Source organism: Micropterus dolomieu, linkage group LG04 (assembly GCF_021292245.1).
Source record: "Micropterus dolomieu isolate WLL.071019.BEF.003 ecotype Adirondacks linkage group LG04, ASM2129224v1, whole genome shotgun sequence".
Classification (NCBI taxonomy): Eukaryota; Metazoa; Chordata; class Actinopteri; order Centrarchiformes; family Centrarchidae; genus Micropterus; species Micropterus dolomieu.
This window is the reverse complement of record NC_060153.1, coordinates 21277036-21298091: the sequence shown is the minus strand read 5'-3', so window position 1 is coordinate 21298091 and position 21056 is coordinate 21277036. Positions and strand designations below refer to the sequence as shown.

General features: G+C 41.3%; 1 protein-coding gene across 1 annotated transcript; it reads left to right on the top strand.

Annotated features, from left to right (window-relative positions):
* The first annotated feature begins 2285 nt into the window (after nt 1–2285).
* On the top strand, nt 2286–3607 carry LOC123969933 (complement C1q-like protein 2). Its single transcript, XM_046047718.1, has 2 exons — nt 2286–2873; nt 3221–3607. Exons 1-2 carry the CDS (start codon nt 2292–2294, stop codon nt 3398–3400), a joined length of 762 nt encoding a protein of 253 aa, XP_045903674.1. The 5' UTR covers nt 2286–2291; the 3' UTR covers nt 3401–3607.
* The last annotated feature ends 17449 nt before the right edge of the window (nt 3608–21056 follow it).

The window sequence follows — 21056 nt, the reverse complement described above, 5'->3', positions numbered from 1 at the left end:
ATAGGGACCTCACACGGTCGTGCTCGGGCCCTAATAATCCGAGCAAATTCAATAGGGACCTCACACGGTCGTGCTCGGGCCCTAAATATATATATATATATAATCCGAGCAGATTCAATAGGGACCTCGCACGGTCGTGCTCGGGCCCTAATAAAAAAAAAAAAAAATAATCCGAGCAAATTCAATAGGGACCTCGCACGGTCGTGCTCGGGCCCTAAAAAATAATCCGAGCAAATTCAATAGGGACCTCACACGGTCGTGCTCGGGCCCTAAATAATAATCCGAGCAAATTCAATAGGGACCTCACACGGTCGTGCTCGGGCCCTAATAATCCGAGCAAATTCAATAGGGACCTCACACGGTCGTTCTCGGGCCCTAAATATAATCCCAGCAAATTCAATAGGCACCTCGCACGGTCGTGCTCGGGCCCTAAATATATAATCCGTGCAAATTCAATAGGGACCTCACACGGTCGTGCTCGGGCCCTAATAAGTTGAACTACGCGAGAAATATAGACCTCACTACACTATAGTCTAATATATTCATAGACTTTAAATTGTCATCTGCCGCCTAAATTTTATTTTTCCCTTTATATAAATAAAACATTTCCTGTCACGGCTGTCACTGTCACCTTTGTGTTTCCCCTTTTCTGTCTCACCTCTACCAAGTAGGCTGTGTCCCTGTGGAATGAAGCCCCGCCTACTTCCTGGTTTCTGGGGTGCTGACATCAGTCCCACCCATTGGTTCCCTCTGTTTCCACTCAACCAATGGCTGGTCACCACATTGATTACCTCCTGCTCATAAGGAGAGTCCACCTGTTGCTCCAGGCAGCTTGTCACCGCCTATTGACTTGTGTGCCGCTGGTATTGACTGCATACTTTGCTTGTTAGCTGTACTTTGTGTTTAGTGGAACAATCCACATACCTAGCTTGTTAGCTGTACATTGTGTTTAGTGAAACAATTTGCATGCCTTGTTTGTTAGCTCTACATTGTGCGCAGTGGAGAAATTCACTTAGTATTTTTGTTTACAATTGCGTTAGTTTTCATCAGGTGGAGTGGGTGCTGTGCTCTTTGTGTTCTTTTGTAGCAAGAATCGACTCTGCTTAAATAGATAGATAGGTACAGGCCTCCTTTTGGGGACCTTTTTATTTTAACTTGGTTTGTTATTTTCACAGCACCCTCATCCACCCTCCTTTTGTTTATTGTTACCTGTCTGCATCTCCGTGTTACCAATAAAAGTTACCTTTTTAAGATCTATACCAGTTGTGCCTATATGTTTATGGCCCCCACTCCCCTAGACCAACAGGGGGTCGTAACACTTACCCAAACAAAGACACAAAAGAGGAGGTAGGCCTAAATCATGTGTGTTGACTCAGCAGGGATAATATTAAATAAGTTTAACTACACGAGAAATATAGACCTCACTACACTATAGTCTAAAATATTTATAGATTTTAAATAGTCATCTGCTGCCTAAATTTTATTTTTCCCTTTATATAAATAAAACATTTCCAACAATATGTTGTTTGTCATTAAATTAGTAAATGTTTTAATAACAATAGTAACAACAACAAAATTTATAATCAACAATATTCAGGCCAAATAGCCTACATCCCATTTGATGGGGGGCGGTAAGGGACATGGATAATGATTAGGGGTGCTCGCCCAAAAAAGATTGAGAACCACTGATCTAAATGAATCTATTTAGACCCTCTTCTCAAAACCATACTTAGATTTTTCTAAAACAGAAAAAAGAAAAAAGGAAGGCGACAAAAGAGGACATGTCTGACACTCTGCTAGTGTCAGTAATGCTTCCTGATCCTGTTCCCTTGAGGCTATGCAGAGGGATTTATACTTCATACATAAAGATTGCATCATTATGTTGCAGTCTTAATCCAAATTGCAACAGGCGTTGTCCTCAACTTGCTACGTCAGCAGCTCTCGATTCCCCTCTTGCTTGTTGCAAACGAACAAAACCCGCTGGAAGCCTCCTTCTGCTGCGCGTCCAGCCATGCCAAATCAAATACTCCCCGTCAAGTGCGTAAAGCCAAGTGACAGTGGCACGGCGCTACGCTGCAGGCTGGACTGCTTTCATGCGTTTGTTTCTCTCTCCTCTTTCTTGCCTTAATTGCGGGGCTGAGTGACTCCGTTTTCGTCCCCTCTTTCTGCCGTGGCTTTTAGTGCGCTCACCACCTTCCACCATTACGTCCCCCAGCAAAACGGACTTTTTAGCGCTTGCTTCTCGGACTCTCCAGAGAAAGAGAATCGTCGCCGCTGCGGTTGGTATCGTCATGGTTTTGGCTCTCATCATCGCGATTCCCCTGCTGGTCCAAACTTCAAAGACCGATGCGCACTACGAGATGATGGGCACCTGTCGGATGATATGTGACCCGTACAACCCCAAACCGAGCGCCACGGCTCTGGAGGTCATGCAAGACCTGAGCGCCATACCTTCTACGACCTTTGTTCAAGGGACTAAAGGCGAGCCGGGTCGGCCGGGGAAACCCGGGCCCAGGGGCCCGCCAGGCGAACCGGGTCCTCCCGGTCCGAGAGGGCCGCCGGGGGATAGAGGAGATTCAGGAAAGACGGGGTATCCCGGGGTAGTAGGTACAGCGCGGACCGAGACCGGCGATGATCTGAGCTCTACTATCGGCAGGGCAAAGATAGCCTTTTATGTGGGTCTGAAAAACCCTCACGAGGGATACGAAGTGTTACGGTTCGACGACGTTGTAACTAACCTGGGGAAGCACTACGACCCGACGACCGGCAAGTTCACATGCCAGGTGTCTGGGATTTACTACTTCACCTATCATGTGCTGATGCGCGGTGGAGACGGGACGAGCATGTGGGCAGACTTATGCAAAAACGGACAGGTAGCCTAAATGTTCTCTCTGTATCCTGCGGCACGTGCACGTGCTTATTAAACCAATAAATTAAGGTTCTTGCCTCAGAGCCAGAGCACAATTACGTAGCCTACTAAAAAAAGAATCTCAAAATTCATGACTGTGCTGTGGATGGTGGTTCTTTATTCAGGAAATGTAACATGCTGAATGCTCGCGCTTTATCGTGAAATGTGACTTAATAAATGTAAAAAGTTTTATGATATTATGATTAGTTATTACAGGCTGCTGTAAATGAAACATGTGCGTCCGGCTGCGAGGGGACAGGTAGTCTGCCGCTGGGTCAAAGCTCTCTCTGTCTCTTCTCTCTCTTTCTGCAGGTCCGAGCCAGTGCCATAGCACAGGACGCCGACCAGAACTATGACTACGCCAGCAACAGCGTCGTCCTGCATCTGGACTCCGGTGATGAAATTTATGTGAAACTGGACGGCGGCAAGGCGCACGGCGGGAACAATAACAAATACAGCACGTTTTCCGGTTTCCTTTTGTACCCGGACTAATATGGGATTGCACCAGTACATCCCAGATCTGTGATAAAAGAAGTAAAGTTCTTTTTAATATAATCAACAGCGTAGATCAGACCGAAAAGAGGAAGATGCCATCCTGCAACGAAGTCTGGATGATTCTTTTTTGCCTGCAGGCAGGAATGAAATCATTTCACTTATTTCCACAATGTTTGCTGATTTTCTTTAACAAACAAAAAGTACCTCTCCACTATGTTCAAGGACCCTTCTGAAACGGTTTGTTCTCCTTTGCAAATAAGTTAAATTATTATGATCAAATAATTTGATCAAAAGTATAGAAATATAATAAGCTCAGAGTTATTTCCCCCGTTGAATTGCCCTCACAAGATGGAATCCCAGTCTGTATTTGCAGTGCAGGTGTTGTTGCGTTTTCTTTTTGTGCATTTTGTTGAGTTGAGGTTATTCATGGTTCTGTAGAGGTGTACTGAAAGGGAACTGAAAAAGGCCTTAATAACCGAGGGCTTTGCTGTATGAGCTGTTGCTATTCTTGGTTGAAAGTGTTTCTCATAAAGATACAGTCTATACATATGTATGCACTATATATATTTATTCAAAAAGAAATGAAAATCAGTGAACCCTGTAGACTAAAATTAACTGTCCATCCGTTGTTGAAAAAAATGTTTATATGTCTTCATATCCTGGTATAAATGTTGGTTAATTATTTCAATAAATGATTATGTTTTCTAAGGTGGTGTCGGACTTAAGTGGGCTGTAAGTAAGACCACCAGGGTGTAGTCAGAGTGGAGCTGAGGCCAACTATCAACTGATATAAACATCAGATTGCTCTCCTGGATGTAGGTTTAAGGGAATAAACAGGAAATCTTCACAGCAGGCCCACAGGCAAATCTTTCGAAGGGAAAATATAATTTCACAGCTTTTTAACATTTCTGCACTTTTACACAAGTGGGAGATTAAATGCAGGACTTTTATTAGTAGAGTCCACTGAGTAAAATCATCATGTTAACAACAAAGTGAAAATCAATTTGTTTACATTGTTCTACTTGTACCTTGAATCTGCATACTTCTTTCACCCGAGAGGAGTAAAGCATACACTGTGTGAGAGAGAGAGCAAGTCAGACAGACAGAGACAGAGCCAGTCTGTGTGTGTGTGTGGGACAGATCAATGATGGACAGTGATCCCTTCCTCTCTGATAAATGTTGAGATGAAGTTTTGTCTCAGCTTGTCTGTCTTCAGTCTTCTCAAACTTGCATGGGAATAATCTTATTAAACATTCTAATATCAGTCCAAATTTTCACGGGCTGATACGTAGACAGGATGAGCTGGGATCAAAATGCCCACCTGTGGCACTGCACATTAATATTTCAGCACCAGGGACAGAGCCTGTCATTCTCCTTCCTACCAAAAGATGGCACATTCATGGAAATTAAGTTGCATAACACAGTGTAGTCACAGAATACCATCACATTCTCCCACAGGCAATCCAGTGTACATGTTTGGAAGGGCAGATTTATGGTTTTATTGTAAACAAAATAAGTGAATAACTAAAGTTAAAAAAATCCCTTCAGTCTACACAGGGAGCCAGAGGTCAGAAGTCAGACTCTGTAACAGAAAAATGTAAATTCTAAATGTATTACCATTTAATCAAAATATGGGCTGTCTAATATCTGTATTAAAAAGAAAGCACCGTGGGTTTGCTTCAGGTCTCAGCAGGTGATGTGCAAAAACTGGCAAAACCATCTATCATCTAAAAATAACTGCTATATCTCATAGTTTTAACCATTCATCATAAGTTGAGATGTAATTGTTTCTTGATCCAATTACTTGCTACAGTTTAGTTTAACATCAACTGGCTCCCTGGGCAAAGAGTATTTGTCAGAACAAATTAGCAGTATGAACGTAATGTAGTTTGAACATCCCTTACATCCAGAATTTCAGATCTTTCCTTCTGCTTTACTTCAGTCCCATTAGCCCAAACTAGGTAGAAAAAAGAACGGGTTCACGCTCTGCCATCTCTCAGCTCTTCACAGAATGGGTGACATATGTACATATGTGCTACCTATTCAGGCAAGTATAACTACATAACTATCTGTGCCTGTCTCACTGATTTGAAATGGAAATGGCTCAGTTGAGAAATTGTGATATCACGTCAGTCATCAACATTTGAATCAGAATCTAATGACAGTTGGTGGGTTGTTTGGTCACTGTTGATCAAATCTGATCAGAGCCACACAGTCCTGATGAGTTTATGTCAATGTTAAACTCTTAATCAATAATCAATAAATATAAAACTTAATTGTTGCTTATTTAGTCATGAATATTATTATTATTATATTATTACATTTCTAGAGAGATACTTTAGATTTGGAATCATATTTTAAGGACCTTAAATATTTCTATTTATAATTTGAACATTTCAAATTGTTCTAAGTTGTGTGCTTTTGTTTATATTTTGTATTTATATGACATGTTCATCTGCTTTGTGATAGATAGACAGATAGCGAGAGAGCACAGCACAAACATACTAGCATACGGACTAGCTACAAGTGTAAATATCTTAAAACAAACAAGACTAGATTTAATGTGATTTAAAAGGCTCTTAACACTGAGTTAAATGCCTTTTAATAGGTGACATTTCACAGAACATACAAGTCAGAGGTCTGAAGGTAAACCCTCTATGCCATTGAGGCAGAAATCTCCATCTCTGTCGGCAGCTGTCAGACCTCATCACACATGCTTGTTTGTTTCTCTGTCCCACAAACCTCTCTGCTAAATGAGAGGCAACAAGTTTTTATGGCACAACACAAATATGTGCCAAAGCGGGACACGACAGCGGCTGGGATAAAACATTTTATTTGTTGCTGTCCTGTCTCTCATTTAGCCTGCTTTCAGAGGGGCCCCAGGCAGGCAGGTGCATGCTTTATGTGTCTGATTGACACCTGAGCCAGGGGTCTGACACAGATGCTTGTTTCCTTCTGCACCAGCACTAATAAAACACAAGACGCTCACTGTCACTTCTAGAAACTATCAGGGGAGCCGGACGGCATTGCTGGCGAGCCTTGGGCATCACATACTAACTTTTTCTGACAAGAGGCAGCGGTTTAAAATAGGTTTGTCTTAGAGAGCAAACAGAGGGACGATAAGGCAAAAGGGGACTCAAGGGAAACATTTCACATCAAACCAATCCAATGTGCTCTAAGAGGAGGGACACAGACTTGGGTAGTGAGTTACAGCAGGAATATTGTGGAGTTTAGTTTTGTGACTCAATTTCTTAAAGGAGGAGGGCCAGGAAAAGGAGGCTATGCTAATCAGTAGGAGCACACAGCCCTAGCCACTTTGCTCAGTGTCATTGAGATGCCTAACTAATGAGTTACTGGCCAGGAGTGATCCTCCTGCCCCATTTCCAGCAGCACATATGTCATTCCCTATTGGCCTGCTTTAGAAAGGGTTATGGTGAGGGCTTTCTGTGACAAGAAGCTTCACCCATTTTCAGCCTGATGAGCTGCCATGACGTGCTAATGGAGGTAATGAATGTAACAGAGAAAAAGAAAGGTATTGTCCAAGATTTATACACTTACACTCAACTGTTTTAAGCAGAGGTAGAAAGTAACAAATTACAATTACTCACTTTACTGTAATTGAGTAGTATTTTAATAAGTAGTTTTTATAATCTGTAATTTTACTTTTCCTGAAGTATGTTTTGTTTGAAGTATTGTACTTTGCTACATTTTAAATGACATCTGTTACTGATTAACTGAGAAAAATGGTTGTGCATGCCTAAAAGAGAGGTCTGATTGGGACTCTTGCTGCAAAGAAACATTCAAAGCTGCAAGCATTTAGGCCAAGTGCTGACTGAAAATATCAGGCATTGTTAATTGTTAGTATCATCATATGTAGCCATCAGTGGTGTGTGGTGAAAGGGGGGGAGGGGGGTTCAATCTATAAACACTACTACACATGTTGCCTAATGTTGCCTCATCACTGATGGTCATTTTAGATGCGAATATTAAACAGCATAATGGATATATTCATTTACCTGATGTTTTGCATGTCGTCTATGAATTACTGCATGATTCACTGAACAAAGACTGAGTCGATGGTTCGCTTTTCGTGCTGGCATGACATGAAGCATGATGCGATGGAAGCTGAAATGATCATACACCAGCAGTCTCACAAACCCTCCAGCTTCTTGCATAGTGGTAAGATCATGATGCTTCCAAAACACACAGTGTTCACAGCACGGCTGTGGAAGTTCCATCTTGCTGTGCTTGCTCTTAGGAGTCTGTGTGCTACCACTCTATGAGGATGCTGGTTTTCTTGGGAAATCTTGAAAAAGAAAGTCAGAGAATCCAGCTTGGTCAGAGAAGAGCTGACTAACTCTCGAGCTGTGAGATGCCACCTGCTGCATGAGGAGATTATGTTGGTGAGCATATAGCTGTGGACATAGTGTGCCTTCACATGACATCTTCCAACTATAGACCACCTGTAGCTCCTTTCATGACACTTGAACCATTGACACTGTGTGGAAATGCTTGTTGTTTCATGGAGACAAAGTCTGCACTCACGATTTCGTCAATGATACACTCCCTCAAAACTGAGAGCATACCACCAAGGAGTAAATTCTGTACTGTCTTAGATCTTCCCTTAAATTAAGCTCCTATGTCTTGTAATGAAGAGGAGCGAACTGTGCATGTCCAACTTGTAGTAACAGTCAACGGGTGAAGAGTCCGGCGCCCGAGGCAGCTAATATGTCTTTAGACAACGTAGAACGTTTGTGATCTACATTTTATTGCAGATGATACATTTTGTTCACTAATTATATAATATTTATCATGCTTAATAAAATAATTTTTATTTTCGTAATTTTTAACTGGCTTATTTAATGAATGTCTAGGATGTAGTGCCCTGTATTGACCAATTGCCACTAGCCATTTTTGCTAAAACTAGGCTTCACATGGCTGCGGCAGCCTCTCGCTATTTCAGCCTGACCCTTTTCTCTGTGAGATGAAAGAATTTAGAAAGTTTAGAGGTTCCAGCTGCAGTAACATATGGATCATGTTATCTCATCTCTCATGTGAGCTCATCGGAGCTCCTCTCTCCTCCACTTTCTCTCCATCTGTATGCAACCTCATGACATTAATGCGTGTTAGTGTGATCAACATGCTGCTGCTCGCAGGGTGTCTTTTTAATATAAAAAAGAAGAATTAACTAAATTTAGGTTGGATTGTGCTGGGGAACAAGCCGCACCAAACAACAGACAAGGCTCAGCCCAGTAGTTATTAATTTAAAACACAATCTTTATTAAATTAATTAAAATACCATGGGAAGGAGGCAGTTAAAACGAATCACTATAAAAGGGCCCTTAAAAATGTCCAATATAAAACATTCAGAGGGAGAGGAGAGGTAGGCCTACTTACTGGGAGGGGCGGGGGGGTGCAAGTCCTACCCCGGTTAACTTCGTCGCTCTGACTTCCCTCTCCTCTCGCTCGCTCCGCTGCCGTCATTGTTTCCTCCTTTCTCCACCACTCTCCTGGCCGTCCTCACTCTGGCTATCTCAGCCCAGGCTGTTGCTTCTGCCCTGAAGGTTCCGCTCTTCAGTTAGGTACATTTATTTGTCACAATACAACAGGTTGTAGAGTGAATCTCAGACCTTCTGCTATGTAGCAGACAATATACATTAATATAGAGGAAATTATAAAAATGGTAAACAGAAATAAACTATCATCACTGGAGCAGTGCTGAGGATGAATTAGAGTTTAAGAGTGTGATGAGCTGCTCTGCATTCTGGTGGTGTGGCAGCACAAACCTCTATATCTCTTCCGAGAAGGCAGCAGGGTGAAAAGGCTGTGGCTGGGTGGGTACTGTCCATAGGCACCTCACCTCACTGATATCACTGATGCTCAGGAGATGGGTAACAATGATCTTCTGAGAAGTTTTAATCACCCGCTGCAGAGCCCTCCGGTCCTGGGCCGTGCACATCCCATGTTAGTGATATTTCCAGTCAGGATGCTTTCTGTTGCTCCTCTGTAAAAGCTGACGAGAACTTAGCATTTCTGAGCTTTCTTCATGAGCGAGAGGTCTTGAGAACGAGATGTGAGATGACCATGTCAGGAGGCTACGCCCTCTAAGGCTATTGCTATTGGGTTTACTGATTTAAAGACTGGATGTGCCAGAATTTTCCAATTAAACAAAGATAAAACTGAAGTTATTGTTTTTGGAGCCAGGGAGGAACGATTGAAAGTCAGTACTCGACTTCAATCTGTAATGTTAAGAACCACAAATCAAGCCAGAAATCTTGATGTAGTTAAATCAGTTATTATGCTCCGTATATCAAACTCCCAGATAACTGCAGGTCTGCTGAAACTGTCAGTTCTTTTAAATTAAGACTGAAGACTTTTTTTTTTACAACTGCCTTTAACTAGTAGATTGATAACTTACACTGCACTGTAACAAAGCATAACTTGATCAAAGTGGCCTGCGGACATACATGTCCTGGTTTCTCTGTAGTGTCCAAGGGTTTTTGGAGTTTCCTATGGACCCTAGTACAGACTAGCTGGAGAGAGCAGATTAAGTGTACTTCTCTGTTTATTCTCTTTTCAAAATAACTGTAACTCAATTATTTGCTCAACCCCTCAGCCTGTTTTTATTTTCCATTTAACTCTTTTAACCCTGATTGTACACTGCACTTTTGTTTATTTCTATATTTCCCAGTTTCTTTTATGTTTTATATAAAGCACTTTGAATTACCTTGTTGTTGAAATGTGCTTTACAAATAAACTTGCCTTGCCTTACCCATATGCCTGCAAGCGTGGCACTGAGAAAAGCAGTGTCTACGCCCACCTGCGGTGTGGTCCTCTCCTATAGACATAGGAGAGGACATCCTGTATATATACGGTGAGACCCAGCCAAAGGCTCCCATTTTTCTTCAGCACTGAGCTGTCTCAAGAGCAGAAGATTTGTCTAAAGAGCAGAAGATTTCCAAGGAAACAAGAACAACAATGTCTTCACACGGACTACATCATGCCAGGGGATCGCCATCCCCTCTGCGAAGCGTGCCTCGGACAGGAGCACGCTGGCCGAGCGCTCACTCCCGGTTCTCACCGCCATTCTCTCCCCTGAAGAGTGGCACTGCCCAAGCTCCAGGAACCGCTCTAAGCTGGTTTAAGTCTTATTTATCAGATCGATTTCAGTTTGTACATGTTAATGATGAGTCCTCCATGCACGCCTTGTGGAGTTCCACAAGGATCTGTGCTCGGACCAATCCTTTTCACTTTATATAAGATTCCTTTAGGCAATATTATCAGGAAACACTCCATAAACTTCCATTGTTATGCAGATGATACTCAGTTATATCTATCGATCAAGCCAGATGAGACTCATTAGTTAGCTAAACTTCAAATGTGCCTTCAGGATGTTAAAACCTGGATGAAATGTAATTATCTAATGTTAAACTCAGATAAAACTGAAGTTATTGTTCTGGGGCCCAAGCACCTCCGTGATGCATTATCTAAAGATATAGTTTACCTTGATGGCATCACCCTGGCCTCCAGCACCACTGTGAGGAATCTTGGAGTTATCTTTGATCAGGACATATCGTTTAACTCTCACATGAAGCAAATTTCAAGGACCGCCAGAGAGAAAATATAGATGACATTCCATCAAACAAATTTTGACAGCTACTTCCTAAACCGGATATGTGTATGTAACTGATAAGAAGGGGTGTATCTGGTCCCACCCAAACCATAAATATGTGTGTGTGTAACTGATAAGAGGGGTGCGTACATCCTTCCGCTGTGTGTTTTTGACTGATAATTGGAGGAGTTTTTTCATTGATTTAAAGACTTTATTAAGTAATAAAACATGAACTTGAATGAATTTACTAGTAGGTGTTCATGGCAATAAATTTAGCATTAAAAAAAAGTATAGCAGTGAGTTAAGTAAAGGAGGAATCTCCATGGCCAGCAAAGGATCAGTAGGAGGTTTCTTCATTGATTTGGAATCAAGTCAGTCTTTATTATTAAACAAGTAAGAATAAATTGAAATAATTACAGTAAAGCAGTAAAATGGTATAACGGTGAGTAAAAATTAAACAGCATTATAAATTACCTTCAACAGCACGCTTCAAAATAAGAGTGAGTTCCAAAATTAAACTTTGTAAAATCTTTGCTAAAGCTTTGTGTGACAAACTTGCCATCATTATCACTCTTGTGAAAAGATGTAGCCTAGTCTTAAACTTGTGAGTCTGTGTCTCTTCTTCTCTGTCCTCTCTCTTTCTGGTGTAGCATGGGCTGTGCACGGTGAATTGAGGAATGTGCTCCATCCCCCGCACCTCCTTCCATCCCTCCCTCTCTCCCTCTGTTTTCTCAATGAGCCGTGTTGTGTGTTTTAACTGTCATTAGCATCTTCAGGTAATCTTGTAGACCAGTTATGGAATAGAGTTATCTATAACCCTAGACTCCGGTTGTTAAAAACCCAATCTGGTTTTATCAGACAGAGTTTGTTTTTGAAACAGGAACCTATTTTTATCAGCCGGAGACAAGAGTTTGGAACTACAGACTTTATATAATAATCTGGTTGTACCAGAAGTAACGGTCCCCAACCCCTCACCAGTTATCTCCCACATGCTGTCACATACAAAATAAGAGGATGGGCAGAGTTGGCCGTGAGCCAATGATAAGAGACTAGGAGGGGTTACCATAGACCAATGATGGGAGTCCGTGAAAATAAAAGGAGTCCATTTAGTCATTCAGAAACATATAACAAAACTATTCAAAAACAACCTAAACATGAGCAAGAGAGCAGCCAATTCGTAGATGATCAGCCAGTAACCTGTAACGAGTTATCAAAACTCAAACCCGGGAGGAGCCCCCAAGAAACGAGTGTTGTATTTGAGCCGGATCCAGACGCCGCCCCCCGATACACTTCATGAGGAATGGAATTTAGATTCAGGACGTGTCTGGGGGTATGCGTTCAATTATGATGTAAACGAATTTTGTTTTTACCAGTTGGAGAAAGGTGAAACATTTTGGACCCCTCACATTAAAAGCAACGCTCACATCAACGGACTGGGCTTTGCTGAGTCTGTTGGTTTTAAACAATCTCAAAGCCTCGACGTCCGAGGAACCCGCTAAAAAAGACAAGCAGACTCAAACAACTGTGAGAATGAAGCAGGAAGTTCCACCCGTGTTTGTTCCTAAAAAGAGCAATATAGGCAACTTCAAACGGTAGGACCCCGGGAAGATGAGGAGGAGGTGCTGTCCCTGCCGATAAAGAAGGGAAGAAGGAAAAAGCAGACACCCCGTGCCCCTCGCTGGGATGCAGAGGATGATGAGACGCCGCCCTTACTATTTAAGAACGGAAGAAAACACAGACGAGCATCTTTAACTCCCCAGTGGAAAGAGGTGGAAGCCTCGCCACCCTCAAGAAGAGAAAAAAGAAAGAAACTCACCCCCCTTGCTCCACGATGGCTTAATTTTAACCCATAATAAACACAAGTCAAACTAAAGTTATTTGTCTCAAGATTCATTTTTATTTATAACTTGTAGCAGTCTTTGAACATTTGTAAAGAACAAACTGTGAACAAACGATATTTTTTCACAAAATTTGATACCATAGAATCCTTTCTTGTAAAATCATCATGATACAAAGACAGCACATTCTCAAAAGATAGACCGGAAGGCTCAATGACACAAATAGAACACACAATGCTGACCACATGTGGAAGACATGGTATGCTTATGAAATGGTTTCACAGCGGGTTTTTTTAAATTCCAAGATACTTTTGGGGTAATGTGAAAACTCTGGTGAGAATCCAAAAGAATCAAAAATACTAGCTTTCTGGCCTTCCTCAAGAGTGAGCGCCAGCCAGTGCTCCCCAGGTTTGTGTGCAGGATGGGTGTTAACTATCATGTAAGCGGGTAGTCTAAAGGACTGTCTCAATAAAGGTAACTGATCCGAAGCCCACACGCCACAAAATGAATCTCCAAGTAAATGTCGCATTATTCCTTCCAATTCAAGTTCATATTGCCTTAGTAATAGTCCACCAAGACGTGTCATTTTGAAATTATTTCCAGAATAGATTTGTAACACGTGTAAACAATAAGAGTTGTGGTATGAGGTAAGGGCACTCGGAATCTCATTTCCAGTCTTAAACTTCCGTTGGAAATAGTTGACAAAGCGTTGTTGTCTTCACTGGCATTGAGGTTGAAAACAAACAAAGAGTAACCTTGCTGAAATTCTTCCCGGTTGATGCTCAGAGGTAAATCTTTTAGATGTCTCCCTGTAGCAGTAAACATATTATAAAATTCACGGACAGACAACCCGTGGTAAAATTGAGGCTGGAAAGCTTTGGCTGGGACTTGTCTCCCGTCCTGACACAGTGCCATGTATTCTACATCATTGTGAATAAAACTGAAGGGTGACAGGTCTTTCTTTCCTGTGAAGGCTTCGTGGTTTACCATGGCAATAACTAGATATTTAGGTAACGTTCCTAGGAAGAGATTTTCTTGGTTGCATATCCGTGAATTTGCGGGTATAGAATAGGGGGTTGAGGGCATTGCCCCTCATTAAGGCCGATGCATGACCTAATCGCACTGCTGGGGATACAGTGACTTTCTTAACAAACAGAGAGGCCCCCAGTATTTTTAATCTGTAAGTACTGCCAGCCCCAGCCATGAGAGAAAAGGCATCGCTAGCCCTGGTTAGCTTAATTCTTAAATCCACAGAGTTCAGGAGAAGCCTCTCGCTGAAAAAAATGTCAATAAAGAGGGCCCAACAGGTGTACCTCCTTAGATTCTTCACTAAATGTAGCTCTCCGTACTAATCCTTTGTTTGGCCCATTATTTATCACAACTGAGTCCATAGACCCTGCTGTGTCTTTGTAAAATAATCTGGCCCTGAACTGGCTTTTTAGCGTATCTTCAGAATAGTTGAGCAGGGTTTCGATCATTGCTCTGTAGGGGTGCGTAGCACTGGATTGTGAAATCTCCCAAAATAACGTTGCATTGGCTGAAGATTGTATTTAGGGGATAATTGATGAGACCCACAGAGGCATCGTCAGCCAGGTCTGATCCATCCGCATTCGTAATATTCAAGCGCATGTTTAAAAGGTTGTCGTTCAAATCCAAATATTTTTCCCCATCTATGGTGATAAAAAATTCAACGGGACCTCCATCAGTAATGGCTTGACAGAGGCATGACTTCTGTGTAAATCCTTCGAGCCAACACCATCATGCTGCCTTATCCTTCTTAAACACCTTGGTCCGATCAATCACCTAATTTACCAACGGCGTGGGTTATCACCTCTGAGTCTATGTTTTTAGCCACTGATTTAAGATGAGGCTTAGCAATGGCAAAACCTCTTTTCATCAGCAGCGCAACAAAACGAAATAATTTTGAGAATATAGACCCTATGCCTCTCCTGTACATGATGGGAGCCCCGTTAAAACCAGGGAGAGCGCCCCCTACTTGATTTTCATAATAGCTCACAAAACGGTGAGGATCGTGGGTATGATGTATTATTTTGTCACAGAAGATGCAAAGTTTTTTGAAGGTCTAAAATGGAGTTTCACAATAGTCTTTCCAAAGGTAAACTTCACCGGTGTATTTTGATCCGTTTTAATCTCTATGTGAATGTTTTCAATGTGATTCTTGATCACTGGAAGGTAGCAGGGGGGATTAAAATATTGTGTGATGACGTCCCGTATGTTCCTTGTATATCGACCATTCTCAAAAGCGGAGCGTATGTATCGCCAACCAGCTGATGTCGAACCAGATCACTGTAGACATATAGATGGGACATACCAGCTTTTATATCTGCTGGGTAGGGTGCCATCCTCTGATTGAACTGTAACCATTTCCCTGGTTCAAACCCCAACATGTAAGCAACAGGAGGATAAAAACGGAGATGAAATTGCCCTATTGCCTGAAATTCAAATGTCTTTTGAATGGTACTAAAGAGAAAATAAATATCAGAGCCAATTTTTCTAAGAAATGCATGCAGCTCAAGCATGAGCTGTTCTATGTTGTGATAATATCCTCTGACGGTGGACCTCACTCTCTGACTCTCCTTCTGAGAGTTTTTTCCTCCAATCAAAGTAGGCATCCCCATTAGATATGTTAAACCAGGTATGCGGATATGAAATCTCTGTCAAAGCCACTTGCCACCGACCCTTTAAATTAAGGTGCTGTGCTAAATCTACATGGTAGCTAGAGCTCGTATTTTTTTTAAATACGTCGAGACTTTCGTTGGAAGGTAAAGTCACGTAAAACCCCTCTCCGGAGGCTTGATCCATGTTGTAATGACTACAAATCCAATGTATTTGATTTTTATATATCTTTTTAGGTCACTTGCTTTGACCCAGCTGTTAAACTTCTCAGGCCAGTTTTTCCAACGCACCAACATTTCTTAACCCTTATATTGCGTTCCTCTAGGATTTCTTCCACTTGAAATGCTTTGTCTTTAGCAACCTTTACTTTTTGCAACTCTGCTTCATAAAACGTACCCTGTATAGGTTCTCCGTCATAATCATTCAGTTTGTAAACCGGGGGTTGACGAGGAATGCATTCCGTCACTGTAAAAAGTTCATCTGTATAACTCTGTTGATATTTTTTATCAAACACTCCTCTCAGTTTTGATATTCCACCTTAAATTTCATCTTTACATCATTTTTGCGCCGAATAGGAAATGTGCCGTACAGGTTTTCAAACACTTGAGTGGTATTTTCTGACGTCACCTGCATAGGCGTCATTTTTATACTTTTATGATAGCTATTATTATAGCTTTCAAGCAATTCCTGTAAGACATCCAAGTATCTAGGGGTGTTTGTAGCTGTAAAAAACCTCCACATTCACATTTTTAGCGTACGGTTAAATCTTTCAACCACAGACACTTTTAAGTCACTGGCCGTTGCAAAATGATTAATACCTTGTTTTGTCATTAACCTTTCAAAAGTCTTGTTAAAGAATTTTTTACCTGCATCCGTTTGTAACTTTTCAGGGCTCCGGCTGTCTTTTAAAATCGACTCAAATGCCTTAGAGACCTCGACCCCTGTATTTTTCTTCAAGGGTCTAGCATATGCCCGTTTGGAAAATACATTGATCACTGTCAATAAATAAAGCCATCATTGTGTTGCCTGCATATCGCCAAAAAAATAAGCCATCATTGTGTTGCCTGCATATCGCAAAAATCTGCCTGAAACTGATTTAGGGGTCGTGGTACAAAAACTATTTTTTACAAAATGTATCCTGGCAGGTTTATGCATATGCAAGTATATGAATCCTGCTCAGATAAAAAATCTTTGACGCATTCTACATTTACTTGTTTCCCCATTTCATCCTGTAACGCTCTATGGAGTCAGTCTACTCCACCAAAACTAGCCGGTTGTAATGGATTATAATAATGTTCTCTCTGAAAACAACAACGGGATACAAGGGTCTTTTTAGTGATGATTTTTTGTATGATTTTTTTAGTTTTCACAAACATCATCCTCTCAACACACTCAATGTTAATTTCAATACACTCCCTCCTACAATATGGTAAATATTATTATGCAATCTTCTCACTTCAGTCAAGGTTTTTTTGTTTTTTTTTTACACAATAACTCACAAAATCAACAATATGTAACTTATTTTCTACAATAATTATCCATTATGGATTAATTATTGCCTTCCAAAAGTCCACAACTTCATTCATCTCCTTGATCTTGGCCTCATCTTCTCCGATCAACATAGATAGATACATTTTGTAAATTTTCTCTCTGATGCTTCGTGTCATTTTAAGGTTGTGAAGATAGGCCTCGGAAGCACCATGGACCCTGTATGCAGACACATGGATGTTTCGCGAGTGAAGCGCCTGCTGAATGGTACCAATGAAACGATCCGTCCAGAGCCGCTTTAAACAGCTCATCATAATGCCGCCAGAGAAAGTAGTCAGGCATGTCAAACAGACACTCATGTTGCATTTGGCTGGGGTGTTGTATCCTACAGCCATTACAAATGTCACTTCTATATCTGTATAGAACTTTCTTCAGCAGTCGAAGCACCACAGTTTTCACTGTGTTCACAAACACGGCAGAGAGCACCGCGTCAGCTTCATCCGTTCTTTGGGAAGAGCCTGGTGGTGAGGCGCACGGAGCCGAGGATGTCGAAGAAGAAGAAGAGGGCCAGTCGGGTGATGGTGATGGTGATGGTGTAAGAGAGGAGATGCAGCCAGAGTCCGTCTCTAGCATGAAAGGGGTCCCTGGCAGCCCTGCTCGTGGTGGTGGTGAAGCAGAGGGACTGGAAGTGGTGCCCTGGGCCTGCTGTGTTGCTGCTGGTGCAGGACCAGTACCGAGGCTCTCATGCTCTTGGTCCGTACACCACCAACTAGGCATGTTGCACATGCTAAAGTGGGTCATTACCGGGTGTGTTGTAGAAAGGGTAGCTGTGTCCTCTGAACCTGGATGTGATAGAAGAAGAGGAAGAGACTTGCTTTTTCTAAGAGTCTGCTGGTTCGAAGAATTTGTCCCCAGTGTCCTCCTTTAAATTGTGTTTACTTACGGGGGTGGGCTTAGGGGGCAGTGTTGGAGGAGGAGTCTTCTGTAATCTCCCAGGAGGTCTTTTAGCTTTTCTGCTTTTTCAACCATCATTTCCACCCAAACCTCAACAGGTATCCTTAATGACGTCTGAAACACGCCACATTCAGTATTGAAATACTGCAAGACAAATTCATCCAAGGGTTCATCTCCTTCGCTCTTCGCACGGTAGAACCATCTCCCAGAAATCAAGCTTTTTGTCTCCCAAACACTACAGGATACAATTTTATTAGGAACAAACACGGGTGGAACTTCCTGCTTGATTCTCACAGTTGTTTGAGTCTGTTTGTCTTTTGTAGCAGGTTCCTCGGACATCGCGGCTCTGAGATTGTTTAAAACCAACAGACTCAGCACAGCCCAGTCCGTTGATATGAGCGTTGTTTTTGCTGTGAGGGGTCCAAATGTTTCACCTTTCCCCTACTGGTAAAAACAAAGTTCGTTTGTATCATAATTGAACGCATACCGCCAGACACGTCCTGAATCTAAATTCCATTCCTCATGAAGTGTATCGGGGGGGCGGCGTCTGGATCCAGCTCAAATACAACACTCATTTCTTGGGGGATCCTCCCGGGCTTGAATTTATATATTATTATTATTATTATTATATATTATTATATTTAGAGATTATATAAAGTCTGTAGTTCCAAACTCTTGTCTCCAGCTGATAAAAATAGGTTCCTGTTTCAAAAACAAACTCTGTCTGATAAAACCAGACTGGGTTTTTAACAACCGGAGTCTAGGGTTATAGATAACTCTATTCCATAACTGGTCTACAAGATTACCTGAAGATGCTAATGACAGTTAAAACACACAACACGGCTCATTGAGAAAACAGAGGGGGTGAGGGAGGGATGGAAGGAGGTGCGGGGGATGGAGCACATTCCTCAATTCACCCTGCACAGCCCATTGAATCAGCTTGACAAACAAAACACTTCATGGGGGCAGAAACACGTAAAGGACCTAACTAAGCAGCCTTGCTCTGACTTCAGCAACATGAGGACTCTCTTTCACTTTGCCAACATCTATGTTGTACACAGTGGTCTGAATGAAAGTGTACATGTTGTGTAGCATAGTGTTGTAGGAGGTACCAAAAACAAAGTGTGCCTTAAACAGTTTGTCAAAGGCACAAAGAGAAGAGGTTGACTTGCATGGAATGGCATGCTGATCGAGGATGATGAAGTACTGGTGAACTGATTTCTTCTGAGGTCCCACAGCCAGGAGATAGGGCTGAGCACTAGCAGTGATGTTTCGAAGATGCTCCTCAATGTTTGTTCCACTCTGAGAAGACCAATCAAATTGAAAAGAACCATCACTGATGTGTTAAATAAAAGAAACTATGATGAAAAACAAACAAACAAAAAAACACACCTTCTTGAAGACAACAAGACGTTTCTCTGCTTGAGAAGCAGACACCTTTCCTGGTCTCATTCAGCCTTGGGCAGAAGGTGGGATCAGATGGAACAGCAGTATTATAGAAGAGAGGTCAGAGTCCCAAACTGTTTAGACAGAATTAATTATGTTAGCAAAACCTCATCAATAATGAAAATTGATACTAAAGAATAAATATTAAAAACGTTTATGGGAACTAAATAAAATATAATGCCTGGCCAAAAAAAAAAGAAGAAAAAAATAGGTTTCTGTTTGGATTTAAAAAGTCTATGATTGGGTCATCATTGCAGTGATTATGTTTCTATCTATTATTATATTATCTATTATACGTTTGGGAACAGTTCTTTTAAACCATAATTGATGGAGTGTGTAGCTTTTTATTTCTTAAACAACTATGTAGGAAGACATATCATGGCTAACTATTCTATTCTAATTTCTCAACTACTCTTTCACAAATTGAGCCTGATGAATCTTCATATTGTCAATCCTGGAATATGGCCATGAAGTGCCTTCATAGTTGTTTACGAAATGAAAAGCTACACACTCCATCATTTATGGTTTAAAATAACTGTTCCCAAACATATAACACGACAGAAAAATAATCACTGCAATGATGATCCAATCATACTCTTAAGCATTTGACTATTTAAATCCAAACAGCGACTTTTTTTGGCCAGGCAGTATTTTAAATGAATATTACAAAAATTACCTAAGTATTACATTATTTTAAACATCTTACCAAAATTAACGCAATCTTCCGAGTCATCAGACGGAGATTCAGCTGCTAGCAGGAGTTCTCCAACATCACTGGTGGTTGGAAGTTTTTTGCACTGCTGAATCACTTTTTTCTTGAATGCAGTCGTCCACTTCTCCAGTAGCTTGCCTGACACTCCTTCTCCAAACATCAGAACAAAGTCTTGCTCAATCTAAGAAGGGGAATCATTATTAGATATAAACCCTGAACAAACTAATTTTTAGAAAACAGCAATGCATTTTTAAAAATCCTTAAATCTTGGATTATAAAGACTTTACTTACCAAGCCTTTAACGTCCTTGAAACGTGGGAAGACTGTCAATATATCACTTGACTGCATAGGGTCAAGAACCATGTTGCAGCGATAGTCAAATGTCAGTTTCGTCTTCTTCCTGACTGCGTCCTCATCAGGAGAATGGTTCATGAATGCAATTGCTTCCTTGCACTCATCCTCACTCAAGACAGTCTCCGGAGTAAACTCTGACTCCCGTCTTACAGTTGGTCCACCAGACATCCCCTCAGCAGACAATCCTTGTCCTGATGAATTAAGCATTTTAGAAACTTCAACACTGCATAAAGATGATATACAGTTCATACTAAAAAATAAAAAAAGGTAAAAGAGGCTCATCTTTATACAAATTAAAATGTCAGTTATGGCAACTCAATAGCAACAAAACTTCAAAACTGTGATAGATGGCACAATGAGCTATGAAAAAAATGAATACATTTTAAATAAATAAAATCACCTATCTTTAGCACAGGTTAAAAAAACAAGAAATTATGGAACTACATTTTGAGATTATATATACACCAGTTAAAGATATGCAGATTACCCATTCTTTTCTGTCATGTCAGCTGCCAGGATGTTCACCATTTTCCTCCTCGTTTCATCGCCCAAAGTCTTAAATCGGTAGTATTTATTTATTATATGCTCCCCACCAGGTTTGTGGACAAGAAT